Raw genomic sequence first — 18,127 nt, 5'->3', positions numbered from 1 at the left:
TGTCGGCAATTGACGTCACCGGTCTGGCAACAGGCGTGAATGCGTCTGGCCGTCTCTCCGGTGATTGGCTGCTCGGCTTCCAACTCGGCACGCGATTGGTCGGATCCGGGTGAGAGCAAGCTACATATCTCCGCTGTGGATTCCATTTTGTTGCAATTCAGACGGAGTCGGGAGAGAGTGAAGCGGCGTCGTACGGCCGCTGTTCAACAACGCATAAGCTTCGAAGGCGACGGGGATTTTGTAGGAACCATAGCTCGCTGTGCTTCCTCACATAGTCCGCCGAGGGACCGCAAAAGGCTTATCGCATATTTTCTTGGGACGAAGGGCTCTTCAACAACCAAGCCCGAGGAAGTAGGTAAGAGAAGCAACGCCGTCGCCATATTGAGCTTCACGGTTCCTTTGTTTTGGTTCGCGTCTAAAACGATGTGACGGAGGCTGTAAACGTCGCCAATTAACCCACCTGCCGTCGGGCTTACTAATGGGAATGCACGGCCATCGAGATAATCGTGATTAAAAACATGTATTTCCTTTTTTTATAACTCCGGAAAATATCCCACACAAAGCGACATGACGGGAACAAAGTGACAAACAAGTGTAATAACACTGTCGTAGTTATCTCATGTAGCCCTCTCTCACATTTACCTTGGTGTACTCTTGTTATGTTCTCACGAACTGTGCTGTCGTTTACGCAATTTTTATTCATTTGCTGTTATGACGCACTCTGAAAACACACGTCCCACTGGAAGAAAACACAAACTCACTAAACCACAGAAGTTAAAGTAAAAAAAAAACACCGTCTAACTGACAATCTCTTCTCCTCCCTAAAAAAAAAAAGGTCTTCTCGGAGTATCGTGTGCCGAGGTGAATTGATGTTCAGCTCGGCTCTACGGGAAAACAACACTCATTGGCACATGACAACTTCAGACCTCGCTGGACACAGAAGTACAGCGAGAAGTATCACCACTTCGAGGACCTGGGACCCGATTGGAGGTGAACGATTGAAGAGAGATCTCTGGTGCACCAACTTTCTCACAACAAAGAGGTGAGCTGGGGTTGTTTTTGCTCCCGGCTGTGTGGGGGAGGGGCGTCGCAGGCTGTCTGCAGTCTCTGCACGTAACCCTCTGCACTGTTTTCACTGAAACTTTGCGCGTGCTGTGTGGACGGATTAGGTATTACACCGCTCAATAAGAATGAGCGGATCATGATTTAAGGCTTCCGAGCACTTGGCATTAACTGTATATATATATATATATTTATCACACAGGTGACACTAGTGCAGAAGCAGTATGGGAGGTGGAGAGAGATACAACATTCCAGTTTCCCACCCCGAGCGCCCTTTGCCCAAGAAGAACCAGCAGCTGGGCCGGGCCAAGCAGAGGAGCCGTGACCAGAACGGAGCGCCGGCATCTGCAGGGGGAGCGGGCGGCCTTCACCACCACAGCCACCGCCGGAGCGACAAGCTCGCCACCTACCACCGGTTTCCAGAGGCGCGGCAGGCCGCGTCCGCAGAAAAGGACCCTTCTGTCCGCTTTGCCACCAACTATGATCAGAACTGGGAGGGTGTGGTGTCTCACCTCAACACGCTCCTTGCCACACAGGGGAGTCCGAGCTACGCAGGACCCAAGTTCAGCGAGCCGCCCTTGCCCAGCGTGTTGCCCAAGCCCCCCAGCCACTGGGTGTCCTTCCCAATGGGCGCCTGTGACAACCGGGAGATGATGGCCTTCCAGCTCAAGAGTCTCCTCAAGGTGCAGGCCTGAGAGGGGGTACCCATACTCATCCAAAAACCCCATGTACGAACTGGGACTCTCTTGAGGGCACCCACCCACCAGGAACGCCTCAGTGCTGTAATACTTTTAGCTGTTTTTAAGATTGACCTCTGTTCGGAGGCATTTCCAGCAATTTTTTTTGCTGTGAAATGTGAATTCAACACAAAATGTGTAAGCCTATGTTTCTAGATATTACAGCCTTGGAGCCTTGCTGGTCGGTAATGCCTTTTTAGTGGAGTCAGTTTCTGTGACTAATGACAAACTGGATATCCCTTCTACTTCTCTATTTGTTTTGTTCTTTTGATGTTGGCTATCAAAGCAGATTTGAGTGTTCCGTTTCCCCCCCCCCCCGCAAACATCGGTTATAGTATCGGTCAGGTAAATTCCCACCACTTTTACAGTCCATTTCTGTGGACAGACATGCTTTTTCAGTTACATAAGTTTCATGATGAGCCTTCGAGGTAATTTCTAAAGCATCAGGTGCTAAAGCAAACTTGCATTTGTAGCAATTACATAGTTTTTGGAGTAGGGCCCTCTTTTCTTTTATGTTTAACAATCCTTGTTTGTGATGGAAAGGACACTCAAAACTGCAATTCTGCAGGGAAAAAAAGCTTTCTTACTGGAGGTAATGCGCTGAACAGTACAGTTCAAAAGTATCACCTCGAACTGAAGGGTAATAAGAGACCATGGCACACCGGCCTTGGACTGTTGACTCCTGTACCTTTTTTTTTTTATTGCGCTGTGCGCACATGCACTATAGGAGTTGAGCTCGTCTGAGGCCGATCACTCTATCATAGCATTATTTTGTACACGTCCTTTTATTGTTGTGGTTGAAAGATATAAGAAGTGCTGTGTAACCAAAGCAATGTTTTCGCTGTATTTTCTTTTCGTTCTTTTGGACATTCTCGACGTGGCCGGCATTGTCGCCGTCGCCGCTTGACCCGTACGGGCCTGTGTGGTAAACGAGCGACGGTCACTTCTAACTGTTCATCTGTCTCAATAAGCACTGTTATTGCTCCTCGGTCTCTGCCTTTTCAGGACAGCGCTGCAGCGTAAACTCGCGGAAGAGGGCCAGACTTGGTCGTGGGTTTCACTTTCTAAGTCATGTGACATGGCCCCGTTTACTGCAGGCGTTTGTAAGCAAGGTGGAGCGGAGGAGGGTTTCTGAAGGAGTGGCCCCGAGGACTCGGCGTGAGGCGAGAGGTTGGCGTTTATGTTTACAAAATAGGTTTCCATAGTTGACCATCCCATCATCGACAGACACTTTCCGCCTCTGCGTTTACCCTCTTGCACTGCAATCTGACACGTTTTTAATAAGTTACAGGCCAGGATGCTATTGAAATAGAGGCGTAATTGACTATCTCCCCATGGATTCTCTATTTTCGTTTGACTCGTTTCCCTTGAGACATTCTTTTGCTTTCCCCTTGCAGAATTGGAGCTGTTTATTGCCAGCCTAAAGATGATGAAACAAAGTATGAGAGCGTGTTAATGTGTTAGAGCCATGTAAATAATTAAATGTATAAAGTACTTGTAGCATATGTAAATTTGCAGGCCGAGTTTGAGGCCTGTCTGACAAAAGTATTTTTAGTAATAACACTGAATGTATAAGACATGCTAAGGACGTGTCTTGACTTCAATGTCTTGACTTCAATACTGAAGAATATTTTTGTTAAAAAAAAGCTGCAAATAGCATTTCTCAGCACCCCTGCACTGTTATCTTTCCAGAGATCTTGCACATGTTTTTTATTGTTTTGTATTATGCAGTGTAGGGTGAAAGATGCGAATTAAGTAAAACTGCAAAACACCAATTGGATCCTAGGAGACCTGCCTATGTAAGAATTTGAGTTCTGAATGTGCTTACATTATGTAAATGTGATGTTTTTTAAATCTCGAGTTGACCTGTTTGTGCCTAAGTTGAAATCCATGCTGAAACTGATGTTCATTTGGTGGCAACGCCACAAGTTGACTAATGTTTTTCATCAGAGCCATCTTCAATTGTCTGCTGTTCTTCCGCCAGCTGACAATTGAACTTGGCCTAATGCTGTTTTAAGTTCTTACTATTGGTTGTTCATGTAAAACAAAATTAATGTTCTGGCCCTTATTGAGTTGTGCATGGCAGTCTCCTTACTCTAAATTTGAAATGTGTAACGAATTGGCTGTTAATTTGTCCCCCTGGAAAAGTCACCGACTATGGAAAGAAAATGCCCCGTTAAAGATTTGTATCAATTGGTAAAAAAAAAGAGCAAATGTTAAATGCACTCTGAAACACATTTTACAAAAGAAAATAAATCCCTGTCCCTCCCCCCCCCTACCTTTGTCTGCTCGAGTGTTTTTTCATTCTACCTACAACATTCACAGAGTATTAGGTTGTAAAATGTCTTTATTTTTCAAAGCATACCAAGTAAAACTAGAACAGTACTAACGGCACATTTGAAATATTCAAATGTTTCACTCAAAGTACATAAATGAATTCAGTTAATCATACTGTCACATAGCATACTGGACAATGGCAACTAACTGCATTCAATACATCAGCCAATATAATTACAGCTACTGCAGTTTAACTGGTGCCTGCTGTAAACGCTGGGCAGCATAGTTGGTAAATACTGAAGTCGGCCTGAAGTAAAATGCAATTTTTATTTGTATAGTTCAAACAAATAGCCATAAAGACATTAAACAAATATGGAAGTCAAAAGTACAAAAATATTATTGGCAATGCCAAACTAACATGTTTTCTCCTGCAGCAACCATTAAGAGTCCCAAAAAAAGAAACTGACCACCTATCACTTTGGAACAAAACCCTTTTCACTAAAAGAAATATCAGCTCTCGTCTCCCCCTTTGGCAACATACTCCTTTAAGTGAAGCTAAACCAATGCCAACGGCCTAATAGTTCTAACTGAACGGAGACAGATTAACGGAGCATTGGGGGGGGGCAGACAGTCAGTGGCCTCCCGACTTGCGTCCAGCCCAGGACCTGGAGCGAGAACGTGAGCGGGACATGGATCTCGAGTAGGAGCGGGATGGCGATCGTCCCACGGGCTGCTTCAGAGAACTGGCAGTGGGTTGGTAGTCTTCAGCCGGGGTGTGGGACCTGGACGGGCTCTTTTTACCTTTGGGCATGGGCCTGGAGGGTGCAGGGGAGCGGGATGCAGAGTGGCTACGTGAGACCGGTTGACGTGGAGCCCTGTGCTGCTCCCGAGGAGGCCCTCTGAACCTGGTGGAACGAACATCACTTATCAATGACGACAACTGGATTGTAAAGTTGCAGTACAATGGCCTCTGCTTATTTAACAAACTAGATGAGAAATTAGACTACTTGTCGTTTTCATGGCTTCTGCTCCGCCTGTGTCGACTGTAGGACAGAGATCTGGAGAGAACAAAAGACAAACCGGTTTTCAGGGTGTAACGGATTCCATAAATGACTGGGCGCACCACCGTATGACCAGGATATGAGAACATCAGGTTACTGCTTTATGACCAAACCAACTGGTTTATATCAGCTCCAGATAACTTTCGTTCGTCAGGATACTTTTAAATCATTAAATATAGCAAGACATTTTCTGATTTTAGATCTGTATATTTTGTCACACGTCAAGAATTTGGGTGCCAACTATTTTTTATGCTACAGTAGCAGCAAAGTATTGAGGTTTTATAGCCGGCTCTAATTACGACACATTGTAGGACAGGGCTGCCGCTCTGTGACTAACCTGTAGATTGAGTGTCGATTCAGCTATGACAAATAGGTCATAAAGTGAAAAACATTTCAACTATTGCAAATGATTCAAGGTGCCAGAACTCACTCTCTTGGGCTTTCAGATCGCCGTGGACGGCGCTCATGGGAGGGGCTCCGGGACCGGCGGCGCTCGTAGCTGCGGCTCCTGGAACGTCTTCGGCGGCCGTCCCGATCGTCGTCGTGGCGGGAGGAACTGCGAGGGGAGTGGCGCTCCTTGGTCTTCATCTGGTTCGGAGCTTGGAGAAGAAGAAAAATAGACCAGAACATTTGTTGCTATAAACTCAGGTCTCATACAATGCAGTATGAGGCGTTAAAGAAGTTAAATGTTCGCTTTTGGGATAGAAATTTAATTATGTCGTACTCTTTCTGTCCCCCTGGGCAAACTGGATCTCAATCTGACGCCCACAGACCCATTTATGGTCCAGGTTGTGAAGAGCGTCCTCTGCATCCCGGACATCTTCAAACGTGCTGTATTGTTAAGGCCTTTTGTTTTGATATTTGGACAGAAAAGACTGCACACATGCACAATTTAAGAAAAGAAAGAAAAGGAGGCTGCAACACAGGTTGACAGCTCCAGTCTATGAAACACAGCTTCTGGACTTAGATAATCAAACATAAAACTGAATCATTGGCCCCATTTGTGATCTCAAATTGAAAAAGACAAGACATATTGATGGTGATCAGATTCGGTAGGATACAAAACATTTGGCTTGTTACCTTTAACCTTCAGCTTGATCTTTATTGTCTTGGCAGAAGAACTTGAGGTTTCCTGCTTGTCTTTGCCCAATAAACACTTTGCTTTTCCTTCCTTTGGTAGACAAATGGAAGCCTGGGCGCTTTCTTTTTTCCTCTTTGTATCTTCATGCTTTTGCTCTTTATTTTCCAAATTCCACTATTGCTTGTCGCCTGGGTGTCTCTTGTGCTTGAATCTACTCTACAACCGCCTTTCAACTTTCTTTGGTGCGGGATCTCCAGAACTGTATCTTTACCATTCTAAGGCAACAACAGAAGAAATATTGGTTAGGAATAAGTTAAATAAATTATTAGAAACAAATAATTCTCAGAAAATTCAATTACATTTAAAAAAAACAAACACATACATTGTCATTGATAGTGGCCCCTGAATAAACAGCAACCACAAAGTATAATGCTTTACAATCCCTGTGAAAACACCATTTCCAAAATAAAAGAATAAAGGATATTGAATGTAAGCAAATCCTCTTCCCCGGCGTGTATAGAAGTCAAGTGGAATGTAGACGTCTACTATAGGCCCATAACGACCAAACTCACGTCGAATATCCTCTGGCCTAAAGTGTCATGAAATAAGCACATTTATTCTGCTGGCTGTCATGTGAACTTAGCTGGAGCTCAGTGTGCAAGATATACACAGGAGCTGGTGCCAGCACCGCCCACGACAAAAGTTATTTACAGACAAATCAAATTACTCTCCCACGTCAAAGGGAAGTTCTGTATAAAACAAATAAAAACAGTCAGTCAAAGTTACACATCCACAGCTGCCATAAAAAAGATAGACATTGCATTAATGTTCATTAACAAAAAGGTGGTAAAGTCACAGGGGTTAAAAAATAACCCCAGCATGTACATTTATTATAGTAACATTTCAAATTACTGATAATTTAACAAATACATATGCAAGGAGGCCAGTGTTTTCTGCCGACTATATTATATAATTAGCAATAAATGTATTTTGTGTATGGACTTTTGAGGGGCAGCAGCAAATAACAGTAGCACATTTCTAAAAAATACTTAAAAACAAAAAATATATATATATACACAAATATATAAATATATAGAGAGAGCTCTGGGTGAACATTGTATAATTTCCGTTTAATTAACAACAAACAAAACATGTCCAGGACAAATCTGGGATAACAAAACAAAGAGTTTAATGAAGCATTTCGCTTTCTCTTAATTTCGTTCCCCACATTTACACTGGACTGTAACGTGAGCTCCACGTTTTATTCGTGTCTGCAGGTCTATTTCCAGCGAACATTACTTAATAAATAAATAAAGTATCGCTGCCCCGTACGTTTGAAGAGAGGGTTTGACGCTGGTTGCCAAATAATAAAAAAATAGAAATACAAATAGTGGAAAAACGTGTTCTACAACGCGCACGTTACGTTACGTATCGCACACGAAACACCACCGACTGGCATCCTAGTCGCGCTACATTAGCTACTAGCTACTCATTTATGTCCATATCATTATCAAAAGCGACTCGCTTGTTCGGGGCAGTGAGCGACGTTAGCTGCGACGTTAGCTGCGACGACACACACACGTTCGGCCTCGTGTGAGCGAACCTCATTACATTATATCATTTAAATACTTATGTGGCGCAAAAACACGGTTAAAACAAAACCGCCACAGCTTCTTGGTTGTCCATCCCTAATTTGGGCTCACTCTTTCCGTCGACGCCATTTGGCCATTTGGGCTATGTTCGCTAACCTAACTAGCATCATGTTAGCTTGAAGGGGTTAAAACGAGAACATACCTGGAGTCGTCGGCGATGTTTCTAACGAAGAGAGACGTGTTAGGCGGCCTCAGGTACCTCGCCATTTTTGTAACGACCCGTTTGCAATTATTCTGTGCACGGGAATTTGTTTACTACCGCAATTTCTTTTCCACGAGCCCTGATGCTTTTCACTGGACGGCGACTGCGTGGTCGAAGAGTTCCCCTCGAGTGCGCATGCGCACCTTTGTACAGCCACGACGGCACAGAACGCTGCACACACACACTTGACTTAACCTACCTTTTCCAATTATGATTTGGTTTTATTTCTGATTATTCCATTGTTTTCTGAATGATATATATTTTCTCAGTAAGGATTTTGAAAGTAGGCAAAAAGAGTCATTTGCTCATCAAAGATGGTGCAAAAACCACACTTAAGAAGCACGTTTTTATTCATTTAAATATAAATTGGTTTCTTCACTGACACATTTACATCTTTTTGCTCCTCCTGATGAGAGTTGTTGAGCCCATGGTCAAGGTCTGAAAGGGGACACATGAAAAGTAAACACATTTAAAGTGTGGCCAGGAGACGCATGACGTTACATGTTATCTTACGAGACAGCGAGGTGGAATAGAATGAGCGACTTCTTGTAAGATACGCACCTCTACCATCTCTCCTCCCTTGATCTCTTGGATGTGGCAGAACTTGCCAGTGTTGCAGACCAGTTTGCCATCCTCCAGATTGACAATGCACTGCAGGTAATATGAGGAGACGGTTCATATCGTTTACAGAAAAAACAGTGGTGTGACATAAAAATTAGCGTTAAACTCATAAAGAACAAACCTTGAGCTTCTTGCCGTCCATGGTGGTGATATCAGCCTCCTTCCCAATGGTAAAGGAGTTGGTCACAGTCTGTCCAGGTGTCTTGGAGGTGACGACAAAGTCATTACCTTTCTGCTGGATCTCAGTGATGGGCTTGATGTCCTTGGCCATCTTGATGACGTGCTCTGGGAGTTCTGGCAAGCAAAGCGTATGTGCTTTTGTTAATTCCTGCACAGTGCAATTGACACTCTTCAGCTTCCAAAGATAGTAGATGTTTTTAGTTTCTGAAACTGGTTTGTTTTCTCACCCATGGCCTTGAGGAACTCCTCGTAGTTCTCCTGGGCGTACACCTGCCATGTTCCGTTGAAGTCCATGTTCTCGAGAAGATGTGGGTTCTCCTTCAGGCTGGAGGCTGAGACAGCTGTGTGAAGCTCAACACAATGTGGAGGATGTGACTGTGGCGCTGCACCTTCTTATACTGGAAAGCAAGCGTCTAATGAGTAACAAACCCCTCACTGCTGTTTGAACAACCTGGAGTTCACGTACTCCTCTTGGGACAAACACCAAAGAGGAATTTAGATGTTCATTTTTGTCCCATGTGATCAAAAGTCTCACTGATAAGAAATATGGACGGACTTTTTGCTTTTGCTTTGTCTTTCAGAACATTTACTTTGGTTTACAGAGACCCCCCCCTCGAATGAATTTTGAGGATGGGAACCCGCAGAATCAAAACGAGAAGATTTTTGATTTAATACATGCCGACATGTATTTTATTTCAGGACTCATGTGTTGAACATTAATAGATGCAACTTTTCCTCAATGTGTCGTTTGACCTCTAACACGAGTCTCCTGACTGAGGACCAGCAGGTTATTGACACTACGGACTGTTTGCTTTTAACAAAGCTGGATCTCTGCTTGCAAAAATCACACAGAAAGCTGCAGAACATATTTTCTGTAATACTTAATACAAAAATCAGGTAGTTTACTGGTTAAGAATCCATAAAGGAAATGTAATATCTGTTCGTGCTCTTAAAAATAAACAAACAAAGAAAAGATAATCACTTGAAATTGCTTTATTCACAACACACAGAGACAAACAGATTCTTAGTGAACCCTTTAAACATGACACTTACATAATAATGGATAAAGAATCAAATCTAATGTGACAGGAGCAAAAGTAGAGGAGTCAAAGTCGGCCAACTCTCTATCAGCAAACTAGTGTTAGCTCATTTAGGCTAATGTGAGCCGACATCCAGTTGCTTAGAATATATAAGTTAGACACACCAGAACAAGTAAGACACATCCTCTGAGTGTTTTTTAATTGATTATATTTTATTTAATTATTTGTGCATTTTACTGCTTATAAATTCAACTAGTTATTTAAGGGAATTGGAGCAATTCCCTCTTTTTAAATAAGTTGGCGAAATAATTTTGATAAAAACAACTTTGCTATTCTGCATCTCCATCGCAGGAGAAGCCTGACATTGTATTTATGGCATACACTGTTTAGAATTTAAATGCTATAGAGACTGTTGGCAGACTATAGGATATTACATAATTGATTAATCCTTCCTCGTGCTCAATAAAATGTCCCAACACAACAACAAACCAGCATCATTCCATCTCAACACCTATCGACCCGTCCACCTTCAAATACTTCTTTCTCTCTATTCAGAAAAAAAAAACCTCCACCTCAGGCATTAAAACCCATCTCCACCGCGTGTGACGGAGGCTTCTGCCCGTGCTTGTAGACGCTCACGGTCACATCCACCGTTTCAGAGCCGTACTTGTTGCGCACAAAGATGCTGTACTTTCCGGAATTTGCCACGTTGACGTCGTTGATGGTGATGGTGCTGCACTTGGGCTCCTTAGTGATGACGAACTGGTTCTGCTGAGCGACCTCCTTGTCGTTGCGGAGCCACGTGATCTCCGGGGCCGGTTCGCCGTCGATGAAGCACGTCAGGCACAAAGACTGGAGAGAGGACCGGGAGCGGTCGAGAAAATACGGCGTGCGTCAATGATGCCGTTAGGCCTCCAACCACACAGCATGATGACGGTAACACCACCACAGAGCATGCACTGGTCTCGAAGTAGCACTGCTTCCCTGACAATGTCCTACCTTGCCTTCCATGATGGCGACCACATCCGGAAGGCCCTTAGTCACTTTGGCCCGATCTGAAACAAAACCAGCGTCAGAAAGTCCCTGCTGACATGCACAGTGTGGACTCTTTTAACCTTTGTTGTGGGCAAAACACATCTCCGGGATTCACAGCCTGTGACTCACTTTTCTCGGCAATGGCCGCTTGCCTGAGGGACGAAACACAAAAAGAGTCAAATCAATATGACATCGTCGGTTAGCGGGTGTTTCCCGTTCGTGCCGCTGCAAGCCGCGCTCAACGTGTAGCCTCATGTCGTGCGGCACTTACTTCAACCTCTGGTGCTCCAACAAGGCATCGGCAAACGCTGTAGAAAATGAAAATAATCAAGATTTTTATTTCTCTGATCTGCTCTAAAAAGTTTTTAAAAACCTTCTCTTGATCTGACGTTGCCTTTAAGATCTTTTAGAGCAAACTTGTCATTTCCGACCCACCTTGTCCAGACAGGTCCAGATGCCGCTTGTGTGTCTCTTGGCCGTCGAACATCTCCAACGCGTATTTGCCTTTATCATTCTCTGTTGGGTTACAGATTTCAATCCAGACTTTCTCCATATTGCTGCCAGGCTTTGTCCTGGCCTCTTGGCCAATCTTCTTCTCCCTGCACGATAGCAAGCGAATACATTCCTCTGTACGTTTGCTTTACATCAAGACTTACAGATTCCTATCAAAACATGACATGGACATCATCTTATCAAACGTCAGAGGAAAGTAAGAAAGGATGACAGTTTATAAACTCAGAAAGAGTGGAAACAAAAACAGCTGTATTTACATGTTTTTAGTCTGACTGGAAGTCATGTACAAAACTAATTTTATTGAAGACTAAAACAACATATCAATGTGATTAAAACTAGTCTGATTTTCTTCAGCTGTTTGTTTTCTTTAGTAAAGGCAATCCCTCAAGACCCCAGCAGGTGGGGCTAGAAGCCTTACTATGGAAACCGATTTTACCCCGAGCCCTGTCATAATCCTGTTCCAGTCCGCCCTTTAAATAATTAAAAATGTATCAAATTTAATATCAACTAATCTATAAATCAGATGAAATGCACATGCACGACAGCCCAGCTGAGAAACACAGCTTGCCGATGGTCCAGTGGAACAGCTTTCTCTCTTTCTTCATTATTTTATGGATGGTCACCATTTTATTCATCAATGCAAAACTCAAACTGATATATTTGGCGTGTTTAAAAACATTGGGCCGAGCCTCACAGAGATATTTTAATGGACCAATTATTACACATGATAAGACGGAGGAACCAGGTGTTTCAGCGTCCAGATGTGCCACCTGAGAGAAGATCCGGCTCTACTTTCACACCGAAAATCCTAAACTCTTTAAGCCGTCAGTAGTTGAACTTTGATTCGCATTTCAGAGGCTGAACTTTAGTAAATGAGCCCTAGACGCTGCCACCATCAAGATAAATGTCATAGCACATTAAAAGACCTTTGAACATGAATGAGTTGTGTGTGTGTGTGTGTGTGTGTGTGTGTGTGTGTGTGTGTGTGTGTGTGTGTGTGTGTGTGTGTAGCAGCCAAGCCTTTCGCTATGATTTTCAACATTTCTAATCAAGTCTCTGAAGGAACTTCATGTATGTCTGGTCTACTTCCTCATTGGTATCGGCTGGGAGGAGACGCACACAGGGTGAGAGGAGCTCTGCGTGTGGACTCACTTGAAGAGCCAGCTGGTCTTCAGGTGGCTGATGTAGTATTTGAGGGAGCAGTAGAGCCTGAAACCCTCAGCGGTGCTCTGAATCTGCAGAGGGCTGGCAGACAATGCTGCAGGAGATTTGGCAGAGAGACGGCAGAGCTCCCGGTGATTAAATGCCACAGTTTGCATACATTTCAACGCATTCATATTTAGAAACGACGCACACACAACAAAACACTAAACATTCAGATGCATCATCCTCATCCCCAACACAGCAAGTGTGCTGGACATTTTATTATCACATTCCACAAAGGTATAGCGCTTCCACTCGTGAATAAATAACTCACCGCACTGTTTACTCAGCTGCTGGAGAAGCTTGTCATACTCTGTAAATAAAAAGAACAATGTCTTTCATGTCGCTTCTGGAGCTCGATGAATACTAAACGCCAGATTAGTGGGAGATGAGACGGCTGAATACTGAGGACACATGATGAGACGACTGAATACTGAGGGCACATGATGAGATGGAAAAACAGATATTAATCACCTCACTTTCATGATGAGATGGAAAGTTGAAATGCACACAGGAACTAGCGGGGACTGCTGTTTGTGAACATCTGGTCGCCGGTGACAACGTCACACCGTCTCACCGTCGTCCAGCAACTCTAACGCGCTGACGTCCTCTCCTCTCCGGTCCGACACCACCGCTCTGAATGAACCGGCCTCTTTCTTGGTAACCTGAGGAGAGAAAAAAACATCCACCGCATTATTCATAGCTCCTGTGATCAAATATTGATGACTCTGGAGAACAACCAAACACTTTAATTCATCTTTTATTTAACCTTAAAATACACTTTTTCGCAATATAATAAGAGAAATCCTATAATGCTGGTCTTGTTTTGTCTCGCTACACAGATGCACATTTCTAAACGCTGGTTTACATTTCCCGGAGGCCTTAACTCCCCTCCCCACCTCTCGGAGTCTGAAAATAGAGCAGAGTCTCTTTGGATACCTGCGGGATGGTGAGTGTGCTGACCCCTGATGCCGGGTCGTACACAACTCGGGGCACCGCCGCGCCTTCTTTAAACCACTTGAGTGACGTGTCCTTGTTTGTATTTGTCACCTGTGTGTGGAGAAGTTAAAAAAAAAAATCCACAAAAAGGGATTTGTAATCATGATTATGTTATCTTTGAAATAAATGCATCACTGTAAAGGTTTGTCATTTTAACCCTCCTGTTACCTTTGGGTCAATTTGACCCCATTCAATGTTTAACCCTCCTGTTACCTTAGGGTCAATTTGACCCCATTCAATGTTTAATGTCGGTGTTCTTTCGGGTCAAGTTGACCCCAGGCTGTTTTTCACTGTGTCAAACATATAAGAAATATCAACTTTTTTATATATTTAAAGGGCTATTTAGGTAGTCAACAAACAAACATAAAGTACCTCACACTTAAACTTGGGAAACAATATTAATTCTAATAATTTTCTGGAGGTTTTAATTGCTGGGGTCAAATTGACCCCGAGGGTAAAATATGTCAGTATATATAAAGGTAACAGGAGGGTTAAACATTGAATGGGGTCAAATTGACCCGAAGGTAACAGGAGGGTTAAGGAATGCACGTCTTTGCCGTCTTGCAGGAAGTAAGTGAGAAGATTGACATGATGCACAAAGGACCACGGAAGTCACCCAAAATGTCAAAATACTCTTTTGACAAGTGATATTAAAAGTAGAACATTGCCGTAAATAAGTAATAATGAAAGATGAAACATGCCTGGGCTGTTAATAACGTTAACATTAGCTAATCTATTTTGTAAAAAATAAATAAAGTACCTTGCACTTCATAATCAGTTCACAATCCTCATTTACACACCAGGACAAACACTCCTGGAAGTACGGTCCTTGGGAACAGAGAGAACAGAACACATGGTTATCACACTAACACCAGACAATAATTATTCAGAGCAACCGCTGAAACAAATGCATCATTATATGGCAAATTATGGCAATTACTGACAGTGTCAGCTGCCTGAAATCAGAGTGGTGTGATAATACATAACAGCATGCAGTCAATAAAATTCGTCCCGCTTTAATATCGGTTTTGCATCATGCTTTTCTGCACGTAATAGACTAAATGTGCAATGTGGACTCTACTTTGGAAGGCAGTCCGTTTGCACAAGTGGGCATTGGGGCATCGGCCTCCCGACACAAAAGAGTTGTACAGCTGCCCCTTATCACATCCGAGAGCTCGGGGAGAACACAGAGTTCAGGAGCACGGGAGGCTTCCTCTCTTTCGGGATGCAACGCTTTCATCTTCAGAGGATCGGACGTCACGAAGCGGCCGTGTCGCTGCACAGAAGCTACTGCAACCATTAGATGCAACGCTATCTACGATGAAGTATGTTCGGGATGTTGGGAGACTTCTCACCAGATTTCCTGCGATGGTCACGCCGGTTTTTATCAGCCAGGGCCAGCGTCTCGTGAAACTCTGACCGAGACACAAACAATATCATGAGTGCAACACAATAGAATCGTGGGGGTCATGTGGGGAGGAGGGATGGCAGTCTGTTTGTTTTTTTACTTCCAGAGTAATCCCAACTTCATTTTGAACTGTTCGGCCAATCGTCAGAGGTGAGGGAGTGGACTTTTGAGTCAAAGTGACCAAAAATGGATAATACATCAGAATAAAAACAGATACAAAATAATCTTATGAATTGAGCACAGGTCGTTGGTTTATAACATTTATAAAGCAACACAAGAGAAAATAAGTATATGATAATGTATTAATGTAATCTTTCCTGAAGTCATTGGGCCCATTGGGCCCTCTAATTGTTGTTAAAGGAAAGGTCATTAAAAACATCAGATATTTTCCACTTAATAAATGCACCATGATTGCAGACTTTAGTTTCCTGTAAAACCTTTTCACTCATGTAACCTCATGCAACATTTAAGTGTAAAATGATAACTGAAATCCCTCTGTATTCATATTCAAGATGATCCAGTCCTAAATTAGGCTAATCACTTTCTGTTTTTACTGCTCTTCACTCAGAAAACACCCAAAAGAGGAACAGATCATTAAATAAAACTGACACACACAAGAGTTATTGCATTTGCCTTATGCAATACGACACCAACCAGCTTAGTTCACGGTAATCATAACAACTGTTTTCACAAATACACTTGATTTATACAAACAAATATGTAAAAAATATCACTAATACACGATGACATTTCCCTACATGTCTGTCCCAGGACTCTAACTTAAATAAATAAAAGAATAAACCCAACAAATCCTTATTGTGGTTTTTCATATTTAATTCGATTAAAGAGGAATTATTTAAGACCTAAAAGATTAAAACGCTTCTCTACTCTGGAATAAAAATGTGGTGGGGGAAATTCCTAAAGCAGAGGCTTGCAAAGCGCCTCCTCAGAGAGGCTCCAAGCAGTTTTTAGAGGAGGCTCAGTAAATACAAGTGTAAAAATATTACATTCGTTACAAAAGAAGATCACATGGAATATACTAAATGTGTGGGATTTGGTGAAAGATATAGCTCAGAGATACAGTACTTTTACTTGTTCCATCTTTCCATTCAGAAACAAGAAACACGTTTTTTGTATGTATTTGATGGTGAATGACGTTATGTCTAACAGCGATATGAGCTTACCTTGACTCAGTTATTAAGTGTCTATCGGATCCAATGACATACTTTTGATCGCATAGGTTAATTGAGCCAAAAGGTGCAATTCCTAAAATTGCCACTTGAGAATGGCTACAAACTCATCGAACCCCATAGATCAACATGTTAAAATGCCCAATTTAATAGAAAGAAACAACCTGCTGCAAAAAGTGTTTGGCCTCTATCGTCTTCATCACTTTTTAGGAAGTTATGTCTGTTCTGTTCTCATGTCCCTCTTCAGTTGTACACATTTTGTCATCATGAAGTGTCCAACAAAACAACAACCAATAGGACGGCTTAGTTACACCGGAGTAAAAGACTCACTCTGATCCACAAAGACCAAAGTAAATTGGTTCTTGGCGCGGCCGTCCTTCAGCTGAGCCGTGTACGAGCCCTCGTCCTCCTGACAGAGCTGCTCAAACAGTATCTCCACCTGACCTTTGGCCTTGTCGAAGTTGATCTTACGGCGCTGCGGGAGAGCAAACACACACACACACACACACACACACACACACACACACACACACACACACACACACACACACACACACACACACACACACACACACACACACACACACACACACACACACACACACACACACACACACACACACACACACACACACACACACACACACACACACACACACACACACTGCACGTCAGCTCATGTGCAGACGGATGATCCCGGATGGCAGGAGGACACGCCGCTTGCAAATCTCTTGTATGGACAGGTCGTCATGCGGAGAGAACAAATGTGATACGTGCAATGAAGAGGGACCGAGACGACAAAAATACACGGCGCAGAGGAAGTGTTGTTATTTTCGAACACGAACACACACACACACACACACACACACACACACAAAGACAAACAAAACAGCCTGGTTTTCATGACTTTTATGTTCATCGAGATAAGTGTCCGGCCTGCTTGTTGATGGGCCTCAGTGGTGGATGGGACGTGTGATGTATGGTAAGCCTGAGGGCCCCAATCAGCCAAATGGCTTTTGAATTTGCAAACCTCAGCTGTGATCAATTAGAAATAACGGGTAGTCAGTAGCGTTCAGACGGAGCTCAAATAATGGAATGAATGAAAATGCAACAGAAGGGACGAACACAAGCTGCTGGATTCGAAGCGTTCGCCCGACTTGCACAAAAAAGGCGCCACAGATACTCTGCTCTGTGTGTGCTTTCCCCTCCGTGGACACGTCAGTACAAGGTCCAATAACCTCGACGGCAGCGCCGACTGTTTTTAACTCGGTGTCACGTTGCATGCGAGTGGCGAGGAGGTTTGTTCAATTTCAGTTATTGTTCCTTGATGATTACGCCGTTTCATTTGAGGTCAACATGATCTCATTCCAATTGATCTTTGAAGAGAAATCGCTCCGTGGTTATTTTTCACAGTCGTCCTCGCTGTCGCCGTCCGTCATCTTGTCAACAACAAGGTGAGAATGTTTATGATGTTTGTTTGTTTGTTGCAAATATAGCGACGGCTTCCACCGAGTCGTTTTATGAAAGTAAATTAATCTGGAGGACATTTTTATGAGTTATGTGACACGCATAATAAAGCTGGAGTCAGCAGTTTCTCTGTGGCGTCATTGTGCAAAAAACTCATGTAAGAAGCTTTCAGTATGTTGTCATTCAAGTTGTACCCCGAGGCAACATTTGAACATTTACAGCCCTCCTCCTGCAGCTCTCTTCAGACTGAGTCAGACAGAATGTTCTTTTCTTTTCAGAACAAGCACTCCAGGTGGCTTCCAACTAATGTCGCTGAACTGTACTTTGTACACGGGGAGGTAGTTTAGTCCTGGAAGGGTTCCCAATCTGGGGCTCGGGGCCGCTCAAGAGGGTCACACC

At 43.3% G+C, this 18,127-nt stretch overlaps 4 protein-coding genes across 11 annotated transcripts in view; 1 reads left to right on the top strand and 3 right to left on the bottom strand.

The window, feature by feature from the left end:
• Positions 1-172: 172 nt before the first annotated feature.
• Positions 173-4,077, top strand: pnrc2 (proline-rich nuclear receptor coactivator 2). Of its 2 annotated transcripts, none has more exons than XM_056443575.1 (3): positions 173-351; positions 836-1,042; positions 1,265-4,077. In XM_056443575.1, exon 3 carries the CDS (start codon positions 1,287-1,289, stop codon positions 1,755-1,757), a length of 471 nt encoding a protein of 156 aa, XP_056299550.1. In that variant the 5' UTR covers positions 173-351; positions 836-1,042; positions 1,265-1,286; the 3' UTR covers positions 1,758-4,077. The 2 variants fall into 2 exon arrangements, with proteins under 2 accessions (XP_056299550.1, XP_056299549.1); XM_056443574.1 differs by having other exon boundaries at positions 173-355.
• Positions 4,078-4,128: 51 nt separating this feature from the next.
• On the bottom strand, positions 4,129-8,276 carry srsf10a (serine and arginine rich splicing factor 10a). 2 transcript variants are annotated; one of them, XM_056443570.1, is made up of 6 exons: positions 8,013-8,276; positions 6,703-6,807; positions 5,862-5,965; positions 5,568-5,736; positions 5,084-5,134; positions 4,129-4,981 (listed from the first exon to the last, which is right to left on the bottom strand). In XM_056443570.1, exons 1-6 carry the CDS (start codon positions 8,075-8,077, stop codon positions 4,708-4,710), a joined length of 768 nt encoding a protein of 255 aa, XP_056299545.1. In that variant the 5' UTR covers positions 8,078-8,276; the 3' UTR covers positions 4,129-4,707. The 2 variants fall into 2 exon arrangements, with proteins under 2 accessions (XP_056299545.1, XP_056299547.1); XM_056443572.1 differs by lacking the exon at positions 5,084-5,134.
• Positions 8,277-8,368: 92 nt separating this feature from the next.
• On the bottom strand, positions 8,369-9,259 carry fabp10a (fatty acid binding protein 10a, liver basic). The gene is made up of 4 exons (XM_056443576.1): positions 9,101-9,259; positions 8,815-8,987; positions 8,634-8,723; positions 8,369-8,510 (listed from the first exon to the last, which is right to left on the bottom strand). Exons 1-4 carry the CDS (start codon positions 9,165-9,167, stop codon positions 8,460-8,462), a joined length of 381 nt encoding a protein of 126 aa, XP_056299551.1. The 5' UTR covers positions 9,168-9,259; the 3' UTR covers positions 8,369-8,459.
• Positions 9,260-9,850: 591 nt separating this feature from the next.
• The window catches only part of myom3 (myomesin 3), a 54,785-nt gene continuing 46,508 nt past the window's right edge, over positions 9,851-18,127 (bottom strand). For 2 of the 6 annotated variants that reach the window (XM_056443548.1, XM_056443549.1), the window contains 12 exons: positions 16,592-16,736; positions 15,019-15,078; positions 14,424-14,491; positions 13,604-13,714; positions 13,242-13,329; positions 12,939-12,977; positions 12,614-12,719; positions 11,384-11,547; positions 11,220-11,256; positions 11,078-11,100; positions 10,913-10,968; positions 9,851-10,765 (listed from right to left, as the gene is read on the bottom strand). In XM_056443548.1, the coding sequence (XP_056299523.1) occupies positions 10,487-10,765; positions 10,913-10,968; positions 11,078-11,100; positions 11,220-11,256; positions 11,384-11,547; positions 12,614-12,719; positions 12,939-12,977; positions 13,242-13,329; positions 13,604-13,714; positions 14,424-14,491; positions 15,019-15,078; positions 16,592-16,736 (1,176 nt within the window). In that variant the 3' untranslated portion in view covers positions 9,851-10,486. The other 4 variants (XM_056443550.1, XR_008835372.1, XR_008835373.1 and 1 more) reach the window with 4 other exon arrangements.

The sequence above is a fragment of the Pseudoliparis swirei genome, chromosome 22 (assembly GCF_029220125.1).
Source record: "Pseudoliparis swirei isolate HS2019 ecotype Mariana Trench chromosome 22, NWPU_hadal_v1, whole genome shotgun sequence".
Classification (NCBI taxonomy): domain Eukaryota; kingdom Metazoa; phylum Chordata; class Actinopteri; order Perciformes; family Liparidae; genus Pseudoliparis; species Pseudoliparis swirei.
The sequence above is the reverse complement of the archived record's forward strand: the minus strand, read 5'-3'. Positions and strand labels throughout refer to the sequence as shown.

Coding starts and splice junctions, on each gene's coding strand:
- pnrc2 (XM_056443575.1), top strand. CDS start 1,287: ATGGGAGGTGGAGAGAGATACAACATTCCAGTTTCCCACCCCGAGCGC.
- srsf10a (XM_056443570.1), bottom strand. CDS start 8,077: ATGGCGAGGTACCTGAGGCCGCCTAACACGTCTCTCTTCGTTAGAAAC. Junction 5,737..5,861: donor TGCCCAGGGGGACAGAAAGA/GTACGACATAAT, acceptor TTCTTCTCCAAG/CTCCGAACCAGATGAAGACC. Junction 4,982..5,083: donor AGAAGCCATGAAAACGACAA/GTAGTCTAATTT, acceptor TCGTTCCACCAG/GTTCAGAGGGCCTCCTCGGG.
- fabp10a (XM_056443576.1), bottom strand. CDS start 9,167: ATGGACTTCAACGGAACATGGCAGGTGTACGCCCAGGAGAACTACGAG. Junction 8,988..9,100: donor GGAGTTCCTCAAGGCCATGG/GTGAGAAAACAA, acceptor TTTGCTTGCCAG/AACTCCCAGAGCACGTCATC. Junction 8,724..8,814: donor TGGACGGCAAGAAGCTCAAG/GTTTGTTCTTTA, acceptor TATTACCTGCAG/TGCATTGTCAATCTGGAGGA.